This window comes from Callithrix jacchus, chromosome 5 (assembly GCF_049354715.1).
Source record: "Callithrix jacchus isolate 240 chromosome 5, calJac240_pri, whole genome shotgun sequence".
Taxonomy (NCBI): Eukaryota; Metazoa; Chordata; class Mammalia; order Primates; family Cebidae; genus Callithrix; species Callithrix jacchus.
In genome coordinates, this window is record NC_133506.1 from 109446824 (window position 1) to 109470686 (window position 23863).

At 41.3% G+C, this 23863-nt stretch overlaps 1 protein-coding gene, 1 non-coding gene and 1 pseudogene across 4 annotated transcripts in view; 1 reads left to right on the forward strand and 2 right to left on the reverse strand.

The window, feature by feature from the left end:
- The first annotated feature begins 5390 nt into the window (after window positions 1–5390).
- Window positions 5391–6194, forward strand: LOC100395092 (small ribosomal subunit protein eS6 pseudogene; annotated as a pseudogene).
- Window positions 6195–12061: 5867 nt separating this feature from the next.
- Window positions 12062–12168, reverse strand: LOC118154233 (U6 spliceosomal RNA). The gene has a single exon (XR_004744124.1). It is a non-coding gene; the product is annotated as a U6 spliceosomal RNA (small nuclear RNA).
- A 2505-nt stretch (window positions 12169–14673) lies between these two features.
- DGKE (diacylglycerol kinase epsilon) overlaps window positions 14674–23863 on the reverse strand; it is a 33136-nt gene continuing 23946 nt past the window's right edge. For 2 of the 3 annotated variants that reach the window (XM_008997322.5, XM_002748398.8), the window contains exons 10-12: window positions 21681–21808; window positions 21345–21456; window positions 14674–20978 (exon numbers count right to left, since the gene is read on the reverse strand). In XM_008997322.5, coding sequence (XP_008995570.1) covers window positions 20799–20978; window positions 21345–21456; window positions 21681–21808 — 420 coding nt within the window. In that variant the 3' untranslated portion in view covers window positions 14674–20798. The remainder of the gene's footprint in view (window positions 20979–21344; window positions 21457–21680; window positions 21809–23863) is intronic. The other variant, XM_035301141.3, reaches the window with a different exon arrangement.

Below are 23863 nucleotides of genomic sequence, written 5' to 3' on the forward strand. Positions count from 1 at the left end.
TAGATTGGACAGATCAGTTGTCCTTTTCTCTTAAATCAATTCATTATTTTTCTAAAAATGATACACGGTTGATATGAGTAGGCTTGTGTCCCCACCCAAATCTCATCCTGAATTGTAATCCCCATAATCCCTGCTTTTCAAGGGAGAGAGCAGGTGGAGGTAACTGAATCATGGGAGAGGTTTCCCCTATGCTATTCTCGTGATCGTGAGTTTTCATGAGATCTGATGGTTTTATAATGGGCTCTTCCCCCTTGGCTCAGCGCTTCTCCTTCCTGCTGCCTTGGGAAGACGTTGCCTTGCTTCCCCTTTGACTGCTGGCATAATTGTAAGTGTCCTGAGGCCTTCCCAGTCATGCTGAACTGTGAGTCAATTAAACCTCTTTCCTTTATAAATTACCCAGACTCAGGGAGTTCTTTATAGCAGTGTGAAAACGGACTAATACAATGGTCATTATGAAGGACTAAAGCAGGACAGAAAATTACAAATAAATCATCTCAAATGCTACTATCTGGAAAGAAATCTGTCTCTTAGTGGATAAATAGACATATGCATGCATCGATGATGTTGTAAACATGATGGAGAGATGGCAGATAAGTAGAATGGTATTTAATCTTTCTGGAATCACAGACCTCTTTGGGAATCTGTAGCTTAACCTCAGACCTCCCTCACCAGAACAACACACACACACACACACACATACACAGAAGGCAACTTTGCACACAGTTTTAGGGGATTCATGAAAAGCTGCTGCCATAGAATGATTGATGATCATTCTGTAGCCCCATGAAAAGGTGTATTTAATTTCATAATGGAAACAAGAAAACAGTGTTATAGGCATACAATATATTCACAACCAGGAGCAGCTGCCACACTGTCTGCACTAAAGCACACACACCACACCCCCCCCACACACACCCATACCCACACTCGAACACATGAACCAAGCAAAACCAGCTGCTCTGACCTTTTCCATGAATGTATATTTGCTACTTGTTAATTCTTTCTGTCATCTGCTGGTACTTACTCTCTAGAAATGTGAAAAGTCATGAGCTTATGCTAGGACCTGCCATCCTCCCTGCGTTCAGACAGCTCCTACCAACCTGATGCTGACGTGTCTGATGATGATGAATCTCCCAATGCCAGCCTGTTCCCCGACCTGCCACCCCTCACTGTGTCCTAGAGGCACAGTGCCTGTGACCAGTGGCTGCAGGATGCCTTCCACATTAGCCTCCAAAGAGCTGAGGGGGGGGTGGTGGGCATGCACCCATGCAAAAGGCTGAGATGCTCCCTCTTCCACAAGCCTTCAGACTGCAGTGCTGGTGCCTTCCCCCATACCAACTCACTTCACAGGAGGGCCAGGCACCACCTGTGTCTCTCAGAGGCAAAACTGCCAACCCCTTTCTCCTGTCTTGGGTTGGCTGACACTGGGGCAGGCACCTAGGATATAGCCTCTGCCCATGGCAATGGGCCTCTACCTTTTTCCACATGTGTGCACCCCCAGCTTGGCAACCCTCAGCCTGGCGGCTGGGTCCAAAGTATCTTCTCCTCCTTTTGGCATCTCTGGGATTGGGATGAATGTCTGGCTCCCATCTCCTTCTCCCCTTTTGTTGCTATTGTGAGCTGCTGGCTCAGGGCATCCCACCTCCAGGCTCTGGGTTCCACTTCCATGGAAGGGCTCCAGGACCCATCCTGACACCCACCCCACAGCCAGGAGGGCCAAGGCCCCATGCTGGATATTTAAATTTAGAGGCCGGCCTCCAGGGCGCATAGACAAATAAATACTCTTTCAGCATTAAAAAAAAAAAAAAAAAGAAATACCAAAGGTCAAAAAACTTGGTAGAAGAACATTTCCAATTTGAGAGCATTCTATTGGCTATTTTAAAGTATATTCTCGTGAATTGGAGACAGATCATCATTGTAATATTGGGATAAAGCAGTGTGGTGTGTGAGGAAAACCCCAGCTTCACCATTCCTGTGACCTTGGCAAGTTACTGTACTTCTTTATTTCCTTACCAACAGAATGAGTGTAATGACATCTTAGTGTTACGGCACAACACAATGAGACGCAGTAAACAGCTGACACACAGTAAATGCTCAGTGCTAGTGTGGTTGTTGTAATAATCGTAGTCTAGGCAGCTTAAAGACAGTGATAAATAGAAGGTAATGCTCATTCCCTTAAAAAGCAGCGTCAGCTCAGTGTTCTGTGGGCACACAGTGTAAGAACTGTTGGGCTTTTTGGTAAGTTAACATAGGATGGGAAGTAGGGCTGTGGCCAGCTTTGAAAAAAATAAAATCTGCCCAACTTCCTCAGTCTTTTCATTCACCTTGAACACTTTTTTTTCCCATCACCATGCCTGGCTAATTTTGTTGTATTTTTAGTAGAGTCGGGGTGTCATCATGTTGGCCAGGCTGGTCTCACACTCCTGACTTCAGGTGGTCCGCTTGCCTCGGCCTCCCAAAGTGCTGGGAGTACAGGTGTGAGCTGCCGAGCCCGGCCTCATTCTCCTTGAACGCTTACTGTACTAGTTTCAGATTGGCCAGATTCTATGTTAATTTATGATTGTTCTGTGAATTTACTATTGTCCTACCCTTGACGATAGGGGAATGTTCATATATTTAAAAAAAAAAGTTTGTAACTTTACATCACCCTTCTCTACATAAAAGATTCACAGACAAAGATAGTATTTGACCTCCAATACCAATATCCATGTATTAATTAATAATATTGGATTATTAATCACTCTTTGATGCTACTGGTACCACCAGATACACAACCCTTGAAATGGCATGAAGAGTTAGTGTCACCTTGTATAAGGCACGGAAACTAAGTTCTTAAAGTGCCAAACTACACCAGTGCTTCATTAACAGAAACGACTTCCTGTTTTAACAAAAGCTCAGAAGCTTATCATTCCCACTGTATAAACTACTCACTAATTAGCTCTTTATACAAAGCTAAAAGCAATTTGCGCTGTTTCCTTTTTGAATAGTTACTTTAAAAATAGAAATCGAAATTTACTAATGATTTAGGAAGCACCAACTATCATTAGTTGCCAAATCTAGGCCTGATTCCAACTATTTGGAGGCTGAGGTGGGAGGACTGCTTTGAGACCACAAGTTTGAGTCCAGACCAGAACAACACAGTGAGACCTAGTCTCTAAAAAGAAAAGAAATGTATGCCAGCAGTGTAATCTTTTTGTTTGTTTGTTTGAGACAGTCTCGCTCTGTTGCCCAGGCTAGAGTGCAGTGGCATGATCTCAGCTCACTGCGACCTCTGCCTCCTGGGTTCAAGCGATTCTCCTGCCTCAGCCTCCTAAGTAGCTGGGATTATAGGCATGTGCCACCATACCTGGGGAATTTTTGTATTTCTTGGTAGAGAAATGGTTTCACCATGTCGGCCAGGCTGGTCTTGAACTCTTGGCCTCAAGTGATCCATCCACCTCAGCCTCCCAAAGTGCTGGGATTACAGGTGTGAGCCGCGGCACCCAGCCCAGTAATGTAATCGTAACAAATTATACAAGGTGTAAATAAGAAAGCTTCTGCATTTATGTATTGGATACAGTTGCTGCACGACTTTGTAATATTCTGTGGGCAGCACTTGGTTCTAGAATAGGAGCCCTACCTGGTAGGTGGGGCAGTTTCTGTTTTGCTTTTTCTTGCCTATTCCTAATGACTTACAATGAGACACTACCCTTTATGTCCAACTGTTTAATATGCCTCAAATCAGATTTCTTTAAAACATATTCTAACAATGGCATACATTGAATTTTCATTTGGCCCCTGTCTGGAAGGCAGCCAGTAACCAGGAACTAGGTTCTTTTAGGAATCAGTAGTCTCTGAGACAGGAAAAAGGAGGGAATACTAGAAGCCATCACACCTGGCCTTATGGCAAGGTGGAGACTAAAAGAAGGTTAAAACAAGGCCAGGTGCAGTGGCTCATGCCTGTAATCCCAGCACTTTGGGAGGTGGGTGGATCACCTGAGGTCAGAAGTTCGAGAACAACCTGGCCAACATGGCAAAACCCCATCTCTACTAAAAACACAAAAATTAGACAGGCGTGGTGGCAGGTGCCTGTAATCCCAGCTACTCTGGAGGCTGGGGCAAGAGAATCACTTGAACCGAGGGCAGAGGTTGCAGTGAGCTGAGGTCATGCCACTGCACTCCAGCCTGGGCAAAAGAATGAAACGCCATCTCAAAAAAAAAAGGTTAAAATGTAAATGCTGGACTTCTATTCCATAGTTGTCTCTTTTTTATATCTTTAATCTCTCCCTTTCCATCAGATAGTTCCTTCTCCCATGCTGCAAATGCTGACCCTGCATTCCTTAACAAGGCAATGATATTCAGTGACAACCCTGCCAACTTGCAGAGTCTGATGTGGTTGAGAGTGACCTCCCTGGTCATCTGCTGCTCCTATATTTAGGATGACTGCTCCTCCAGGTAATTTTTTGTTTCCCCTTCCCCTTAAGTATGCTTCTGTGGTTCCCTGCCCAGAACTCCAGCCATGATCCCCTCTGTCAATACTATCGTTGCCAAACTGACATCAATGAAGGGGTGACTTATTCATTCAGTAAATACTTCTTGAATGCCTACTGGATGCTAGGCGTTGTCCCTAGGCTGGGGAGACAGCAGGGAAAAAAGAAACCCAAATTCCTGCCTCTATGTCACTTACATTCTAGTAGAGGAAACAGACAACAGACAGATAAATATCAGTCTAGGGAAAAGGGCCAAAGGAAAACAAACCCGTTTGGGGCACAGCATGATATATATATGTGTGTGCTGGTCTAGCAAAGACATTCAGGAAAGACCCCTCTGATGGGGTGACATTTGCTCAGAATGAACTGGGGAGAGGGTTAGGCTAAGTGAAGCTCTGGGAGAGAGAGAAGGCCCTGAGGCAGCATGTGCCTGGTATTTGAAGAACCGCACGTGTGGTTTTGGGTTCTATTTTAAGCGTGGGTGATGTAAGGAAAGGCACAGTTCCTTCATCTTACTCTTTAACTTCTCACTAGAAAGTGAGCTCCATGAGGACAGGTGTTTCATCTCTTTTGTTCATTGCTGTTTCCTAAATACTCTGAACAATGCCTGGGACACAGGAGATGTTGGTCTGGTGTCAGTGCACATCGAGAACACAAGCCCAGCATGCATTAACAGATGTGCTGTATGTCTGGAGTCAGCCAGAGGAATTTATAACAGAGGAGAAAAAGTAATATTTAAAACCTGAGGCTAGGCTGGGTGTGGTGGCTCATGCCTATAATTCCAGCACTTTGGGAGGCTGAAGTGGGTGGATCACATGAGGCCAGGAGTTCAAGACCAGCCTGGCCAACATGGTGAAATCCTATCTCTACTAAAAATACAAAAATTATCTCTTTTCTGTGGCGCCTGGAAGGCATATAGCTGTTTCAAGATGAAGCTGAACATCTCCTTCCCAGCCACTGGCTGCCAGAAACTCATTGAAGTGGATGATGAATGTAAACTTCGTACTTTTTATGAGAAGCGTATGGCGACAGAAGTTGCCGCTGACGCTCTGGGTGAAGAATGGAAGGGTTATGTGGTCCGAATCAGTGGTGGGAACGACAAACAAGGTTTCCCCATGAAGCAGGGTGTCTTGACCCATGGCCGTGTCCGCCTGCTACTGAGTAAGGGGCATTCCTGTTACAGACCAAGGAGAACTGGAGAAAGAAAGAGAAAATCAGTTCGTGGTTGCATTGTGGATGCTAATCTGAGCGTTCTCAACTTGGTTATTGTAAAAAAAGGAGAGAAGGATATTCCTGGACTGATACCACCGTGCCTCGTCGCCTGGGGCCCAAAAGAGCTAGCAGAATCTGCAAACTTTTCAATCTCTCTAAAGAAGATGACGTCCGCCAGTATGTTGTAAGAAAGCTCTTAAACAAAGAAGGTAAGAAACCTAGGACCAAAGCACCCAAGATTCAACGTCTTGTTACTCCACGTGTCCTGCAGCACAAACGGCGGCGTATTGCTCTGAAGAAGCAGCGTACTAAGAAAAACAAGGAAGAGGCCGCAGAATATGCTAAATTTTTGGCCAAGAGAATGAAGGAGGCTAAAGAGAAGCGCCAGGAACAAATTGTGAAGAGACACAGACTTTTGTCTCCGCAAGCTTCTACTTCTAAGTCTGAATCCAGTCAGAAATAAGATTTTTTGAGTAACAAATAAATAAGATCAGACTCAAAAAAAAAAAAAAATTAGCTGGGCGTGGTGTGCACTTGTAATCCTAGCTACTCGGGAAGCCGAGACACGAGAATTGTTTGAACTTGATAGGTGGAAGGTTGCAGTGAGCTGAGATCATACCATGCACTCCAGCCTGGGTGACAGCGCGACTCTGTCTCCAAACACACACACACACACACACACACACACACACACACACCCAAAAAACCAACTTAAACCAACTGATACTAAATATGACCATTCCCAGAATCCTAAAGAAAAAATAGGGTAGGCATGGTGGCTCACGCCTGTAATCCCAGTAATTTGGAGGCTGAGGTGGGTGGATCACTTGAGCTCAGCAGTGAAACCAGCCTGGGCAACATGGAGAGACCCTGTATCATTGTGTCTGCTGGTCTGGGAACTGCACTTTGAGAATCACCGGTCTAGAGAGACACCTTAAAAGACATCAACTGGTACATAAAGGTGAGCCTTTGTGAGCCAAATTTGGTTCTCCTCCAGGTCTCCCCTTAAGGGAGGAAGGGAAAGAGTCCCTTCTGTGGCATTCCACATGGTGGAACTAGTATCCCTTGTGTGTTACTCTCATTTCCTTTGCCTGCATTAAACTTTGCTTCCCTTTTCCATTACTGATTATTTGTCATTTCATCCTCTCTCCAGTCTCCTCTAAAAGTGAATGTTCTCTAGGATCTCAGCTATTTTCACCTTAGCATTCTGCCCTTCAAGAGTCCACCCACTTTCTTCATCATCTTAATTGTGGGAAGTAGAAAAGTTCCTCTTTACAGTTTCCTTTCTTTCTTTTTTTTTGAGACAGAGTAACCCAGCCTGGAGTGCAGTGGCACAATCTTGGCTCATTGCAACCTCCACCTCCCTAGTTCAAGCGATTCTCCTGCCTCAGCCTCCTAAGCAGCTGGGACTACAGGCGTATGCCACCATGCCCAGCTAATTTTTTGTATTTTTAGTAGAGACAGGATTTCACCAATTTGGCCAGGCTGGTCTTGAACTCCTGACCTCATGATCCACCCGCCTCAGCCTCCCAAAGTGCTGGAATTACAAGCATGAGCCACCAAGCCCGGCCCCAAAGTTTCCTTTCTTGTTAAAGAATAAATTATAAGTGTGCCAATAACTCTTTGTTAAGCCCGATCCTATGCAGCTGTTAGACATGCCATGCTTACAGGCACGCAGTACATTCTATGTCCTTGTACTTTAGCCAAGATATCTGTGCTGGGCGTGTTCACAGGCATGTCCCAACTCTCCACTGCTTTTACCTGTTTAGAAAAGTTTTAAGTTGTTAGCAAATCAGGTTTTAGTTTAGATTGTGAGTTCTGGCTCCAGCCAACAGAGATCAGACAGCAGTAAGGACGACACCAAATGCATAAGAGAGAAATATGTCTGTTTTCCTTTGTTCTGGCAAGATGGCTAGCAGGAGTACCCTTCCTGCAGTGCAGGAAGTAAAAATTGTGTTGCTGAAGCACTTTTTGGCTTATTCTTTTTGCTGTCTACGTAAGTAACAAACTGTCTAAATCTTGAAGTGGCTCCTTATAAATTGACTGGTTGACTCAGAACACGGCTTTGGCCTTGACACCCTGACCCTCCACACTTCTATCATCAACAGAGTGCACACAATAAATATTCATTGAACACATTTGTTCTTCCAAGGCTGAAAATCTTGAGAGAGCTCTTACCCCTTTCCTCTTGGTGTCCTACATCTTGGCCTGTCAATTGTTCCTGTGTGAACGTTCTCATTTCTGCCTCTACTTCTATCTAATAGCTTTCCCATTTCTAATCCTTCTGCCTTACAACTCATCTTCCACACTGTTCCTACAGTAATCTTAAAATGCCATTTTTGTACATGGCACCCTAAATTTCACAGTTCACAGACTTACTGCATGCTTTAGCTTCTTTTTTGAGATAGAGTTTTGCTTGTCACGCAGGCTGGAGTGCAGTGGCATGATCTCAGCTCACAGCAACCTCTGCCTCCTGGGTTCAAGTGATTTCCCTGCCTCACCCTCCCCAGTAGCTGGGATTATAGGCACCCGCCACCAGGCCCAGCTAATTTTTGTATTTTTAGCAGAGACAGGGTATCACCATGTTGGCCAGGCTAGTCTCGAACTCCTGACCTCAGGTGATCAGCCCTCCCCGGCCTCCCAAAGTGCTGGGATTACAGGTGTGAGCCACCGTACCCGGCCATGCATCAGTCTGTTCTCCTTGCCAGCTTGTCCAACATGATGTCCCAAGAATATGTCAGAATGGCATCTCCTTAGAGGAGCAGCCTAAGTGCCACTTTTTTTCTCCTGGAAATGTTTCTCCACCACTAGCTTTTCTGAACCTGTGTGTTACTGATTTCTCTGTGGGCTTATGGGTGAATCAGAATAGAAAATGGCTGGAGGCAGCAGAAGATAACCAGACAGAACAAGCTCATTGCCAGTTTATACTAAACATGTCTGAGACGCCTCAGCTAGGACTAGAATCCTTGGTTCAGAGGTTCTTAACTGGAGTCTCAGAGGCCCTTGACATTGGCTGCAAAATTCTGCTGTATGTGCCAAGCTGCTAGGGTGAGGGGGAGGGGGGAAGTGTCTGTAACTATAGCTAACTTCTTGTAGAGGTTGGCTTATGATACAATAAAGGCTAGGAACCCCTGACCTAGGAAAAAGATGGCATAACTTAGTGGGGGAAAAATATAAAGGAAAAACAAACTCCACTAAATTTTGGAGTCACAAGACTAGATTGGTATCCTAGCTCTGTGCAGCCCTGGCATGTCATTAGCCTTTCTGAATCACAATGTAGTCATTTAGAAAAATTATATGTACACTGCCTGCTCAACTGAGTTTTGATGGGGAATACTTTATATAAAATTGTTTTATAAATGATCATATGCCCTGCTAATATGAATGTTACTTAACTCCAGATCATACGGCTCTGTTTGTATGTTTCCATTTACATAATGTCTGACATCTCAAAATAACAGGTTCTTATTTGTCTCATCTCTCCCTCCCTCCAGTTGTCTTAAGGTTTCATTGGTCCAGAGTCCATTGCCATTACCTGAATCATGGTCAAGATTTAGTATGAGATGTAGTTATGGCTCTTTTTACCAGTCGGATTATGGGAGGCCCATCGTGCAGACCTTATTTATTCCTGATTACCTCCCAAAGGCCCTACCTCTAATCAACTTGTGAATTTGGGGATTAAGTTTCAAATACATGAAATTTAAGGGAATACATGCAAACCATGGTATTAACCAATGCATTGCTAGATAGGTAGTTATCTAGATGGATGGGAAGAATCACAACTAATACTAGAACCTGCTCCTACACATGCTTGGGTGAGTAATTCAGGAAGCTGCCTTTATGAAAGTGTTTGGTATCCTTCCCTTGGTAGGTAGGCTTGTTGATAATCATGATCAACAAACTTGGCATTGGGAAGAAGCAATAGAAGAAGGGAATGGCCTCTAACTACTATTGATTTTATCACTGGTAATTTTTCTGTATTCCTAGAGAAAAATGTATCCATAAGGCTGGGTGCTCTGGCTCATGCCTGTAATCCCAACACTTTGGGAGGCCAAGACAGCGAGATCGCTTGAGTCCTGGAGTTGAAGACCAGCCTGGGAAAAATGGTGAAACCCTGTCTCTACCATAAATACAAAAAATAGCCAGGTGTAGTGGTGCAGGCCTACAGTTCCCCAGCTACTTGGGAAGCTAAGGTAGGAGGATCACTTAAGTCCTGGAGGTAGAGGTTGCAGTGAGCCATGTTTGTGCCACTTAACTCCAGCCTGGGCAACAGACTGAGACTCTGTCTCAAAAGAAAAGAAAAGAAAAACTCAGACTAATCTCAGCAGTGCTCCAGACTCCCTCTGTAATCAAACTCTTTGGTTTGACACAGATTATGGAGATTGAACTACTCTATATAATGACACAGCTATAACACCAGAACACGACCATGATACCTTTAACTGTATCATAGAGAGCTCAGTGAAATTAGGTATTGGTTCACTGGAAACTCTAGAAGCAAATGGAATGCCTCTATAGTTTCAACTATAGAAAATAAGTAGCTTTGTTTATCGGATAAATACTCGGAGCATATTTGAAGAGGAAACAATCATCATCCTTAGTTGATGATGACATACACGAGTTACTTTATCAAGTACATTGAACTGTTTTTGGTTCTAACTCCAGTTTTATATATATATATTTGAGATGGAGTCTCACTCTGTCACCAAGGCTGGAGTGCAATGGTGTGGTCTCAGCTCACTGCAACCTCTGATTCCCAGGTTCAAGTGATTCTCCCACTTCAGCCACCTGATTAGCTGGGACTACAGGGGCATGCCACCACACCTGGCTAATTTTTGTATTTTTAGTAGAGATGGGGTTTCACCATGTTGGCCAGGCTGGTTTTGAACTCCTGGCCTCGTGATCTGCCCTGCCTCCCTAGTGATCAGCCCACCTGTGCTAGGATGACAGGTGTAAGTCACTGCACCCAGCCTCCAACTCCAAATTTAAACCATAACCATTCGACCTGGCAATGAGCAAATGCAGATATGACGAAGAATCACTATGGCATTCCTGTCACCCCAACTGGTGGATAATGAGATTCACTTTGCACCTTTTTCTCAATAATACTGGATTGTTCTCTTTTTTTGAGATGGAGTTTCACTCTTGCTGACCAGGCTGGAGTGTAGTGGCGTGATCTTGGCTCACTGAAACCTCCACCTCCCGAGTTCAAGCGATTCTCCTGCCTCAGCCTCAAGTGGCTGGGATTACAGGTGCCTGCCACCATGCCTAGCTAACTTTTTTATATTTTTAGTGGAGATGGGGTTTCACCATGTTGGCCAGGCTGGTCTCAAACTCCTGACCTCAGGTGATCCGCCCGCCTCGGCCTCCCGTTGTGTTGGGATTATAGGCGTGAGCCACTGCGCTCCGCCAGATTATTCATCTTGAATGGCAAATGTATAAAGGTTTTTCCACCTAAATGACTTGAACGTTTGGGCTATGTCCTACCTAAAATGACCAGATGACTCTTCAAATGTTAATCAAATTCTGAACCTCAGAAACGAGCCTCCTGAGTGATCTTCCAAACCCAATCATACAATGGGGTTGCAGATTGCATTCTTTTGTAAGAGCTTTTTCCTCAGCTTGGAGTCTCTGAATTGAAAAAATTACTTATCAATATTTCAGCAACTCTTGAAAAAAGTTTTAGTGATATTTGTGAATTTTCTTCAAGCAGTACAATGTGAGATAATTTCACCTTAGCAGTACCCCAAGATAGGAGTTATTGACACTTTAGCTGCTCAGCAGTGAGGAGCTTGTGCTTGAATTGGTGAGAAGTGGTGTTTTTATGTTAACAAAACCTAATAGTGTTTTGTTATATTTGATATTGTTGCCCAAAATTTAAAGGACTCTCAAGAATACAAGGTTCTTATTTCATTAGCACTGCCTCCCTTGATATTTCAGTTGGTTAAATCTTGGCTCCTGGGAATCTTTTCTTGGGGTATTTTTTGATCCTTTGCTATTATTCTCCTCGTAGTTATTGTGTTCACCTATACACAGTGGGTGCCCATATACAATGGCTTACCCAACAACACAGTACATTGTATTCTCTCAGTACTTTTTAAAATTTATTTTTTTTAGCGACAATGTCTTCCTCTGTCACCAAGGCAGGAGTGCAGTGGTGCAATCATAGTTCACTGGACTTGGAACTTCTGAGCTAAAGTGATCCTCCCACCTCAGTCTCCTGAGTAGCTGGGATTACAGGTGTGTGCCACCATTCTCAGCTAATTTTTTTTCTCCCAACTTAGAAAGTTTATTTTACCAAGATTAAGGATGTGCCCATGACATGTCCTCAGGAGGTCTTGATGACATGTACCCAAGGTGACCAGGGTACGGCTTGCTTTTATAATATGGAAGATTTCACGAATTTGCATGCTATCCTTCTTCAGGGGACATGCTAATCTTCTCTGTATTGTTCTAATTTTAGTATATGTGCTGCTGTAGTAAGCACTGCCCAGCTAACTTATATTTTTTTGGGATGGGGTCTCTGTCACCAACGTTGGAGTGCTGTGGCACAATTGCGGCTCACTGCAACTTCTGCCTCTCAGGCCCAAGTGATCCTACCTCAGCCTCTTGCGTAGCTGGGACCAGAGGTGTGTGCCACCATGCCTGGCTAATTTTTTGTTATTTTTGGTAGAGACGGGTTTCATTATGTTGCTTAGGCTGGTCTGGAACTCCTGAGCTCTAACAACCCATCTGCCTTGGCCTCCCACAGTGCTGGGATTATAGGTGTGAGCCTCCATACCCAGCCCTGCCCAGGTCACTAAAAATATGCCTTTTTTTGTAGACATGGGGTCTTGTTACATTGTTCACCTGGTCTTGAACTCCTGTTCATGCAATTCTACTTTGCCCTCCAGAGTTCTGGGATTACAGGTGTTATCCACAGAGCCTGGTCTTTTCAAGGACATTAAATGCTTTCCAGCAGTCACTTTTATGTCAAAAGACTGCCATAAGGATCAGACAATTGGAGGAAACCAGCATGGACTGTCACGCTGAGGGTGACTCCGAGCCCTAGCGCCACTACTGATAACATCTGACTCTTCTTCCCAGACTGTGTCAGTAGTGATAACTGAGAGTAATGCTACGCCATTTGGTCACCTTCTCAGCTTGCTGACAGGGTGACTAAAAGCAGGGAACTGCCAAAGCAAAATTAAAATGAAAACTAGGCTTCAAACGTTTCTCAGCAAATAAACCAATTAGGCCTTAACAATAGCCCTAACCTATTGACACTGTAAACATAAATGAAACTTAACTTGGGACATTTATGGTAAATGCTTGTTAGAAACAAAACTTAACCTCAGCCAATCAGAAACAGCCAACTAATATGATCATGAGACTGGGGACTTCCCAACAAAGTAAGCCAAAAAAGGGAACCAATGAAATCATTTCTTAATTTTGCTTCTGTATCTACTCTACAAATACTTGCCTCTGATGTTGTCATCGAAACACTAAATCCTCACTGGGTTTCGTGTTTCCTAATTCACTAATTGCTTCTTACTCAAATACATTCTAAAATTTTATCGTGCCTGCTTTTTTTCCCCAATAGTCCATGTGTAATACTTTCAGCTCACCAAGATCTCCAAATTCCTTCCATGAGTAATTTTTTGGTATGTGATGTTTTCTTGCACAGGGAATCCCTCAGAGGGCCGCACTAACATTCCTAGTGCTCAGAACAATGACACATCTGCCAATATTTAACACTTTAAAAAATACTGTTGTTGGTGGCTGTGTTCATGATGAAAGGCAGTAGGGAGGATGACCTGGGTTCAGTCTGTAGCTCTGAGTTCTCAGTGTATGAAATGGAGCCGATAATGTCTACCTCACATAAATACAGATTATAACACAAAAAGTAAAAGCATGTAACATTTCAGTGTACAAATGTAAGAAGCTGTTTAAGAAGTCCAAACATGGAATCATTACGGGTAAGACAGCCTGCCTTGTGAACTTCAGCAGTTAACACAGCCATATTCTCATGCATGTAAATTATCAAGAAAAGGGGCATGATGCTTGGCACTGTCTGTTTAAAAGAAAGCAGGCTAGTGATCAAGTGAATTTTTATTACAAAAATTTTATAAAAATGGATTTCCAGGTAAAGATGACAGAATAAAGCAGGACTACAGAATCTTCCTCTAATGCCTAATAAAACAAATAAAAGATGTTACATGCCACAAAATGTGTTTTTATATTGTTACTGATAAATCACAAAGTGATTTTTTATGGAAACCCAGATGGAAGGAAATACACAGTTCTGCCATGTATATTAAGATGCATTCACTCTCCCAATCTAATAATAATCATGTCATGTTATGGTAGGCAATAATTAGTTGCAAACCAATACTTAAAAATCAGATTTCATATACTCTAAATTTCTATCTTTTCTAGAAAAATAAATTCTGTTCACACTAGGCCTGCTTCCCAGCAATCATGTGCTCTGGCTCTGGTTTACCAAAGTCTCCACAGCTCTTCCCTTTATCACTTGCCTAGCTCCTATAAGCACGTGCAACCCCTAGGTGGCCATTAATTCCTACGCTTAAAGAAAATTTGAGGTTCAGGATGAACAAGTAATTGCCCAGTGTTAAATTACGGTGGTGGAAGCTGGGTTTCCAATTCAGATGTTTCAAATAAATTCTGTATTTTTCCATATTCTACCAACTGAAAATAAGGTGAATTCAACTATTTAATCCCATTTACTGCTCTACTCTGCCAGGAGCCAGTTTATATGCGTGAGAATGAATGTTTCTCCTAACATTCATTTGTATTATTCTGTGCTCTTAGGCTACAAAGGCCATGCAATATGAATTTTTTATTCTTTCTGTCCAAAAGTATGTGACTCCAAACTTGCCACGTAATATGTTTGCCTGACGTAGACCAAGAACCATTTTCTGGGACATTAAGTCAAAGCTGCTTATTTTTTTCTTGTGGTTGTGTCAAAAAAGAACACAGTATCATACTTAAGTGCTGTACTGCTGTACTTTTAATTTTATTAAAAAACAAGCAAGTATTTTCAACATATCAAATGCTTTAATTCACATTTGTGCCTTCAGGCACTGACCACAAAAACACAGACCCAACACAACAAATTGACACAGGGTAAGTAAGTGGTAGGTACACAGGACTGTGGTGGGCAGGGGAAAGTACAAGGGGCCAGCTGGCTGCGCAAGTGGAGTTATCACATGTGCCCTCAGCACTGTGGGCTTAGGGATCCACTGCAGTCAGTTCACTTCTAAGAGGACTGGGGTTGAGGACTCGAGCTAGGCTGCTCTAAACTTATACAAACAGAATTACAAAGGAGAGTGCCAATTTATCTGTAGGGTTCATTTAAGCAGTTCAAATCTGAAAGACTGCTGGCAGAGCCCTGAACTGGATTGAGAACAAGTGTTCTTAAGAGCCATCATCATCCAACTCCACAAAGTGCCTGCCTTACTTTAGGGTTTTTCTCAGCCAAACCTACTCATCTGATCAGGATGCCCTCTTGCCTGGACAATGTCAGAGGAACAAGGAAAACAACTTAGCTTTCCAGCTCTTCCTTTTCGACATTCCATGTTAGTCACTAAAAAGTAACAAGTAAGGGAAATTCTCTAGATTACATTCTATTTCCTGTTTAGTGAATTCTGTGTTTATGTTGTCCTTTAATAGTGAGGTAGCTCAGGGCATCCTTAGAGAGACTGAAGTGTGCTTGGTCTGATGTCTGATACCAGCAACACATTTTTTTTTTAAATTGAGACAGAATTTCGCTCTGTCGCCCAGGCTGGAGTACAGTGGTGCGATCTCGACTCACTGCAACCTCTGCCACCAGGGTTAAAGCGATTCTCGTGCCTCAGCCTCCTGAATAGCTGGGACTACAGGCATGTGCCACTGTGCCCGGCTAATTTTTTTATTTTTATTTTTAGTAGAGATGCGGTTTCACCACGTTGGCCAGGCTGGTCTCCAACTCCTGACCTCAGGTGATCTGCCTGCCTCGGCCTCCCCAAATGCTGGGATTACAGCCATGAGCCACTGTGCCGGGCCTCAGCAATACATTTCTATTTATAGTTTCTAGGTGATTTATTTTCTGCAGACATTCTCGCAGATGGTTAAGTACAACCATTTGCATTTAAGTTTTGTAAATGTCTGTATTAGAGGATGACATTTTAAAATTATTTCCATAGAACCCTGGAATGTACCTTTTCGGGATCTGCAAGCCTCATGTACTGACTACACAGTCAGGGCCAGGTAGGTAAATAGATAGGTATGTATGTGTATGCACATTTACACATCTAAAATTAACTAAATACACAGATAATATACTTAAATTAGAAACAAGGAATGAAGGCTAAGTTCAGTGCTTTACTATTCAATAAAATAGCTTTAAAAACGGTGAAATAGCCAAGTGGCCACATTCTAAGCAGCAATGGAGACCTCCAAAATATTCTGTCCATCAAAAAAACCATGAAGTTTCTGAATATATAAAAATTAGTAGAAAATCAATTAGGTGACAGCCACTATAGTAGTGGCTTTCAAACCCTTTTTAAAAAATAGAAGCATTTTAAATGTGGAATTATTTTATCTACTGAGATCTGAAGCAGCAACTCAGTATACACAAGTGTGGCTACACTGACTGAAGTGAGAAGGCAGGAGCCTCCATGGCTCGCTGCCCCTTGGAGGCGCATTGCACTAGCTCCTGAAGTAACTCCTTGTCCTTCAACACTGCACGGAAAACAAACAAACAAACAAACAAACAAACAAACAAACAAAAATACTGCATGGGTCGCAGTCCAAAAACTGATCCCATGTACGAATCATACCAATTTTTATGTAACAGAGTTCAAACATATCAATTTGGGTAGGATACAAACAAGTTTTTCATAGAGTTCTTTTAGAAAAGTGATTTTGGGGACAGTGGAGTAGAAGAAAAACAATTTTAAGAACATACAATTAATTCAATTTTTTTGGCATGGTATCCCACCTGGCGAAAGCCCTAGGTGAATATGTGAGGTTCAGACCAGAAGCTTTCAAATTTCAGTATGCCTAAGAATCGCCTGAGGTGCTTGTGAATGAAAACAGAGGTTTCTATGTTGCATCTCCAGAGACAGGGAATCTTTAAGTCAAGGGTTGGGCTCAGGAATCCATACTTTCAACAGCCTGTCCATGCATTCTGATGCCGTAGAGCATACTCCTGCAGCGCATACTCCTGTAAAGTGTACTCCGAGAAACAGGAGGAGAAAGGCTTCAAGGGAAAAATTGAAAAAGGCAAGGGCACACTTTTTTAAAAAAAACCTAAACCACCTTTTCTGTCTTGTTGCTGAGAATGAATTCAGATAGGGATAAACAACATTAAAAAATTTTAAATATCTACATATTTTAAATAAATCTACTTATATTCCACTGTCCTCAACCGGGTGGAAATACTAAAAAAATTCTCAATATAAAACACTGGTTCTTGCCTCAATATTACCATTTTGAAGGAAAACCACACAAACTATTACCCATTCTAATGACCTTTTTGGCCAAACAAGTTACGTATTTGAGTCCACAATAATCTGTAAATTAGTATAACCTTTAAAGTTTTCAAGTTAGTGCAAATTTAAAATTCAATAAATACATTAAATACAATTTTAGTTTATATTACAAATGCAAATTATTTTTCTTCTGACATGCTGGTAGTACTCATTTTTACAATGCAAATGGACTTTACAATTTCTGAGTCACAGTACACTTTATGACTCTAAGCAAATGTATTTAACAAAGCAAACACTGTATTTTTGAAACACTCTAAAAAAATAAAAACAAGTAATTTTGACTATAAAATTTGTATAAACATTAGCTACATTAGGGGTTCACAGCTAATTTGTTGCTAAAAACCTAAAACACATTTAAATCATGTAATCTTACTGGTAGACAACTTGTAGTTTAAAACACAAGTCAGTTTGATTTCTATTCAACATGACAAAGCACTGAAAATGATCATCATCTGCCTATGGGATCTATAAGAGCTGCCAGGTATTCAGTATTTAAGCCACTAAGTTTATAGGAGTTAGGAATGTATTGGGATAGTAAAAAGATGAGAGAAATCTGGAAACAGACATGGAGATATGATTTAGTTCATGTATTTCTTCCTGAGAATGTAGAAGTTATTTTTTTAAATATCAAGACAATTTAAAATGGAACAGGAAAATCTTATGGCAATTTTTTTGGTAAAGTATAGAATCCCTGTAATATAAACAATCACTACTCTAATATGTAACTTGCAAACAGGAAGTCTTACAAACTGTACTTATTTAAACAAGGCACATGCCTATACATTTATTTGAAATGCTGGGTCAATGTGCCCAAAAAAGTAATTTTGCAAAAACAAGATAGTGATATGTTTTATGATATGCTATTCTGAAATAGCTTCCCTAAATGAAGTCTAAATGAGTCAGTAAGCCAGCAGAAAAACTCCATCACAATCAATAGTGGTGCAAAAACATTACTAGATTATGATAACCAAAAATTCAATTTGTTTAAATAAATGAGGGCATTGTATATAAGCCTGTTCTAAATACAGTGTAACATTATGGCTAATGTTAAAATTATAATTTTTAATTGTAGTTTTAGCAATTAAAAGAAACTATATTAGTTATTGTGATTATTTTAATTTCAACATCCTAAACTGATTATTTACTTTGCTTCTACAATTAGCATTATGAATTATATAACAGGTAAACTATCACCTACAGCAAAGTGAATTTAACAGTGTATTTATAAAGTGTGATAACTTTAACAATTGTGAACATGAATGAAAGAATAAACTTCATAACACTCAGAACATGATTGGCCCATTAAAAAAACCCAAAAACTCTGCCATCTCCACTGCCATGGTTACCTACCATGAAAGGTAGGTATAAATAAGCTCAAAACAGACCTGCTCACAAAGTTTCTCAAGACTAGAATTTAAGATCACCCATTGAGATCTGGAAGAGGTTAATTTAGCAAAATAAAGTATTTCATAAAACATACTGACTACTGTATACATTACTAAGGTGCTCTCTGAAAACATGATCTGGGCCTAAAGTGAGGCAAACTTAGGTTTACGGCAATTCACAGATGACAGATTCATAACAGATCCTCAAAGACAGCTAGTGGTGCTTTGGGGGATACATTCTGATCTTTCAGAGATTACTGTCATTAAAGACCACAAAGCCTACAAATGGGCCATCTGTCAGAAAAACGCCAGGCTGGATGCCCACTGGGACTGCCTACCCATGGGACATGAAGGGATGGACTGGTCAACAGCAGTGAAAGAGCACCCTCTAATGGGAACCATGAAACTAGCCCTTCAGTAAGTTTGTGGCAATTGAGGGGCAAATGAAACAATGAAACAAAGTTTTCAGTTATCTAAAAGTAGCTCCCTAGGGGTTTTTATGCCCTCCTCCTTTTCTCAAAACAATGAGGAATATTTGTGAAGAATGAGAATATCTAGATATCTGTCAGGAGAATTAAATTAGGATTTTTATTACTTAATTGGCTAAATTTCTATCTGATTGTGACAAGCATAATTTATGTGATCAATTTAACTTACTAAATCAAGCTATGGAATGTAAACACTAAAAACACAGGTATCATACTACAAGGTAAATAATAAATACTTTAAAAATATATCTCTCATTTTAAAATAAATATGATATAAACATTTTAGCAGAGATTTCTATCCACTTACCATCCGAAAGGGAAATTCTGTTAAAAGACTACCGTGTTTGAAAATACTACAAGACCAATGAATTTTTAAAACTTGTCAGTCTTGAGCTTTTCCTAAGCAATTAATCTCACTGATAAGTTTTCTTTAAGCACATTTTTTCAAGTGTTGACACTGTCTTTTAATAAAAAGAGAAGTTGGCCGGGCGCGGTGGCTCATGCCTGTAATCCCAGCACTGTGGGAGGCCGAGGTGGATGGATCACGAGGTTCAGAGATCGAGACCATCCTGGTCAACATTGTGAAACCCCGTCTCTACTAAAAACAAAAAAAAATTAGCTGGGCATGGTGGCGTGTGCCTGTAATCCCAGCTACTCGGGAGGCCGAGGCAGGAGAATTGCTTGAATCCAGGAGGCAGAGGTTGCGGTGAGCCGAGATCACACCATTGCACTCCAGCCTGGGTAACAAGAGCGAAACTCCGTCTCAGAAAAAAAAAAAAAAAGAGAGAAGTTGATGAACTGTTCAGCTCAGAACCTAGAACTTACAATCCAAAGTGTTCTGAATCTTATTTCTTACCAGTTAATTTATCTATTTCTCTTTTGGCTACACTAAATAGATCCTGAATTTCAGCTCAAATGGTTACCTACAGAGTTAAACAACATTTAGGTGTCTGAATATCTTCCTAAAATAAAAATTATAATGAAAATTTTAAGTATTATTTCTGTTTCCTGTTCTCCTTTTGAGGGTTCCTAGAAATCAATACACACACTTGGTCTGGGTTGCAAAGAATCCTAAGAGGCATGCTGCAGGAGGATGCCCACAATTAACCATGCTGGTTTGACAGTAATCATTTCCTCTCTAAAAAATCAAGTTAAGCTTTAAAATGTGATGGTGTCACCATCTTCAAAATGAAGATGGAAATGATCTTTCCACCCACACCTTGTTGGAGACATATGTCCGTCCAATGTGTGTTCATCAAATGCATGGTTCAAAAATAAGAGACAGCACATACTTCAGAGTCAGTCCCACTCTCAAAACAGTCATAAAAAATTTTCTGTTTCATATAACTTTTTATGACTTTTCAAAAGTTAATACTATTCATTTGAAGTATTTTGCTGAAAAAGAATAAACTTTTTTTTTTTTTGCCAATCAGTTGGAGCTTATGAGGTTGCTCAGGTTAGCCTTGAACTCATGACCTCGCCTTCACAAGTGCCATGACCTCTGGCGGGAGCCACTTTGGCCCCCAAGAATAAACATTTTTAAATAACTGGAATCTGGCTGGTTTGGGGATGCTATTTACAAAATGTATACCCATTATATTACTAGCGAAATTAAGACTGAATGCTGATAGAGATTCTGGTAATACTTTTGGATGAACATGTATCTACTTTGCTTTCAGGATTCTATGCAGTTTTTACTCCCTCATCCATCTATTCAGTCTCCTTTATGTCTTCTTGATCCGAAGTACTAGAGATGTCATCATCTGTTTGTTCTCCAGAGAAATATAACATCATTGCATGTGTCTTGTGAGTTATGGTGACAGTGCAGGGCCCTTGGGCCCAAGGCTCTCCATCCACCTGCATTGGCATCATGGAGCACTTCAAAATCAGCTGATATTAGGGAACAAATAATGTTTAAAAGTCAGTCCCCCAACATTTAGAAAGGTCTTCCTTAATAATACCATCTACAATCCCTTAGCCCTTATGCATTTCATTTTTAGAAAATATTAATCTGAATATGTTTTTATTCATTCATTGTTTAAGGAATTTGTTTTTCAAGTGAATGTTTTATCTCATGGATCTTGAGCCGTATTTCTGTTTCTTCCTCATCCCACTCAAGCCCCTGGTGTAGAGTGACCAGCTGTAATAGCCATAAACCACTGTTTAAAGAAAGGTATAGCATGTATACTTTACATATCAACAGCTTAGAAATGGACTGGGACAAATTAGCCTGTTACAGCTATATTTTTCACCTACCCTCACTGTATGTGCCTGTCCTATTCGAAAAGGATTCGCCAGTTTCACTTGAATCTGAGCACAGTGGAAAGACCCATATACTCCAACAACTTCCAGTAGACCATCATCATGCCTAAAATTGGAAAAAGAAAATATGGATTATAATGATACAATAAAATAAAATCAGTTATGCTAGAGCAATTGCTTTTTAGTGCAGTTGGACCATCAACTTTAAAATATTTATAACTAATGAGATATACAAAAAAGAAAATTTGAGGAAAAATGTTAAAGTCTATAAACAAGAGATGGCTTTAAATAAAATAGTGACATGAAAAAACAGACTACAAATGTACATACCTGGCTAAAGGGTAAGTCTCGTCCCCCATCCCTTCCCATAGTCTGCAGCCACCGCCCCAGTATCCAATGTTCAGAACTATAATACCTTCCAAGTTGGGCAGTGCTACTCGCTCACCATCCAGTTCTAGCTTTAAAGAAATACAAATAGATAGTGACTACAGGGCACACTATTTCCATACATATCTATTTAGAATTCACATCCATTTTTAAAATGTGCTTATGTGTGAGGGATGCACATGTAGAAGACACTCCCTACCTCTCACTCAGGGCCTCTCATTTGGCCTTTTCTATCTCCCCAGTGGAACTGCTTCTATTAACACCATCGATAATGTCCTTTCTGTTGAACCCCATGATTTTTTAGGCCTTATCTAACTTGCTGTTTCAGTAGCACCTGACACTTGTTGACTCCCTTCCTCTTTTCCTAAAATCTTCTTCCCTTTGCTTCCTGGAAACCACAGACTCTGCTTCCCTGGATGTTCCTTCTCAGGAAAGTAAACTGGGCCAGATCCATCTGTCCACTGCCTACAAAACATGTCCACGGACTGGCACTAAAAACTCCTATGTAAAAAACTGATCAAGCAACTTGTTCTGCAATTCGCTCTCTGTTCCCCAACGTACTTACCAGGAAAGAGTAACAGTCTTCCCCTCCTCCTTCTCTTAGCTAACTCTTACTTACTCTTTCCTGGTAAGTAGGTTACTCATCCCCCCCCCCAACCCAACTGTTTAAGCCAGAAACCTGGGAGTTATCTTTGGTTTCTTTGAATTTACCCTCTACATTCACTTAATCACTAAAAACAGCTGATGCTATTTCAGTCTTTCTCTCCACCATTTCTTCCCTAAAATGTTCCTATCTGGTCTATGTGCCTCTAACTTTACTCTCCTATGCATCCCTGACAGAGCATTTTATTTGACACTTAAAAAATGCAAATATGTCATCCTCTAATTACAACCCTTCAATGGCTTCACTTCAACCCTACAATGCCCATGATGAAATCCAAGCTCCAATACCAGGCAAATATGACACTGACTTGACATCTGTCCATCTCTCTAGCCTCAGCTTTTGTCACTTTCCTTCCTGAAAGCTATGCTGCAGCTTGAACTCACTCAAATATGCCACGTGCGCCTCTGGGCCTTTTGCACATGCTGTTTTTAGCCTACACCAATCTTCCCCTCCTCCTTCTCTTAGCTAACTCTTACTTATTTTCAGATTCCAGCTTGTCACTTCTTTCAGAAAGACTTGCTTATACTGCCGCTTTCCCTAGTCTCTGTAGCTCCTAGGTTACGTATTGCTCGTTTATTCCTCTAAGACCACATGCTTTTATTATCACTTCTCATACTGTACTGCAATGTGTTTTAAGTATCTTTTCTGCTTTTTATTGGAGACAGGGTCTCAATCTGTCACCCAGGCTGGAGTGCAGTGGTATAATCATGTTTTACCGTAGCATCCACCTGCTAGTTTTAAGTGATACTCCTGCCTCAGCCTCCTGAGCAATTATGGCCACAACTGCATGCCACTATGCTCAGCTATTTTAATTTTTTTGTAGACATGAGGTCTCGCTATGTTGCCAGGCTAGTCTCTTTGCCTCAAGCAATCCTCTCACCTTGGCCTCCCAAAATGCTGGGATTAAAGGTGTGAGCCACTCTGCCCAGACTGGTTTAAATATCTCTCTTCACCCTAGAGTGTAAATGTAGAGCAAGGGATTTATCACTGTGCCTCCAGTATCGAGGACAGTGACTATTTTGTAGGTATATACATAAAATTTTGTTTCCGTATAAGTAAAAATAATTTGTATTTTTCTATAAATAAAATGTCATACAATAAAATAAGGTATTTTATATGCTCGTATGCTTTACTAATATTATCAAAGCCCAGGAAACAGGAAATATGATAAAGTAACATAACACCCTTTTTTTTTTGGAGATGGAGTCTTGCTCTGTCACCCAGGCTGGATGTGCAGTGGCATGATTTTGGCTCACTGTAACCTCTGCCTCCCAGCTTCAAGCAATTCTCTTGCCTCAGCCTCCCAAGTAGCTGGGATTACAGGCATACACCACCATGCTAGGCTAACTTTTTGTATTTTGGTAGAGACGGGGTTTTACCATGTTGCCCAGGCTGGTCTTGAACTCCTGAGCGCAGGCTGTCTGCCCCACCTCAGCTTCCCAAAGTGCTAGGATTACAGGTG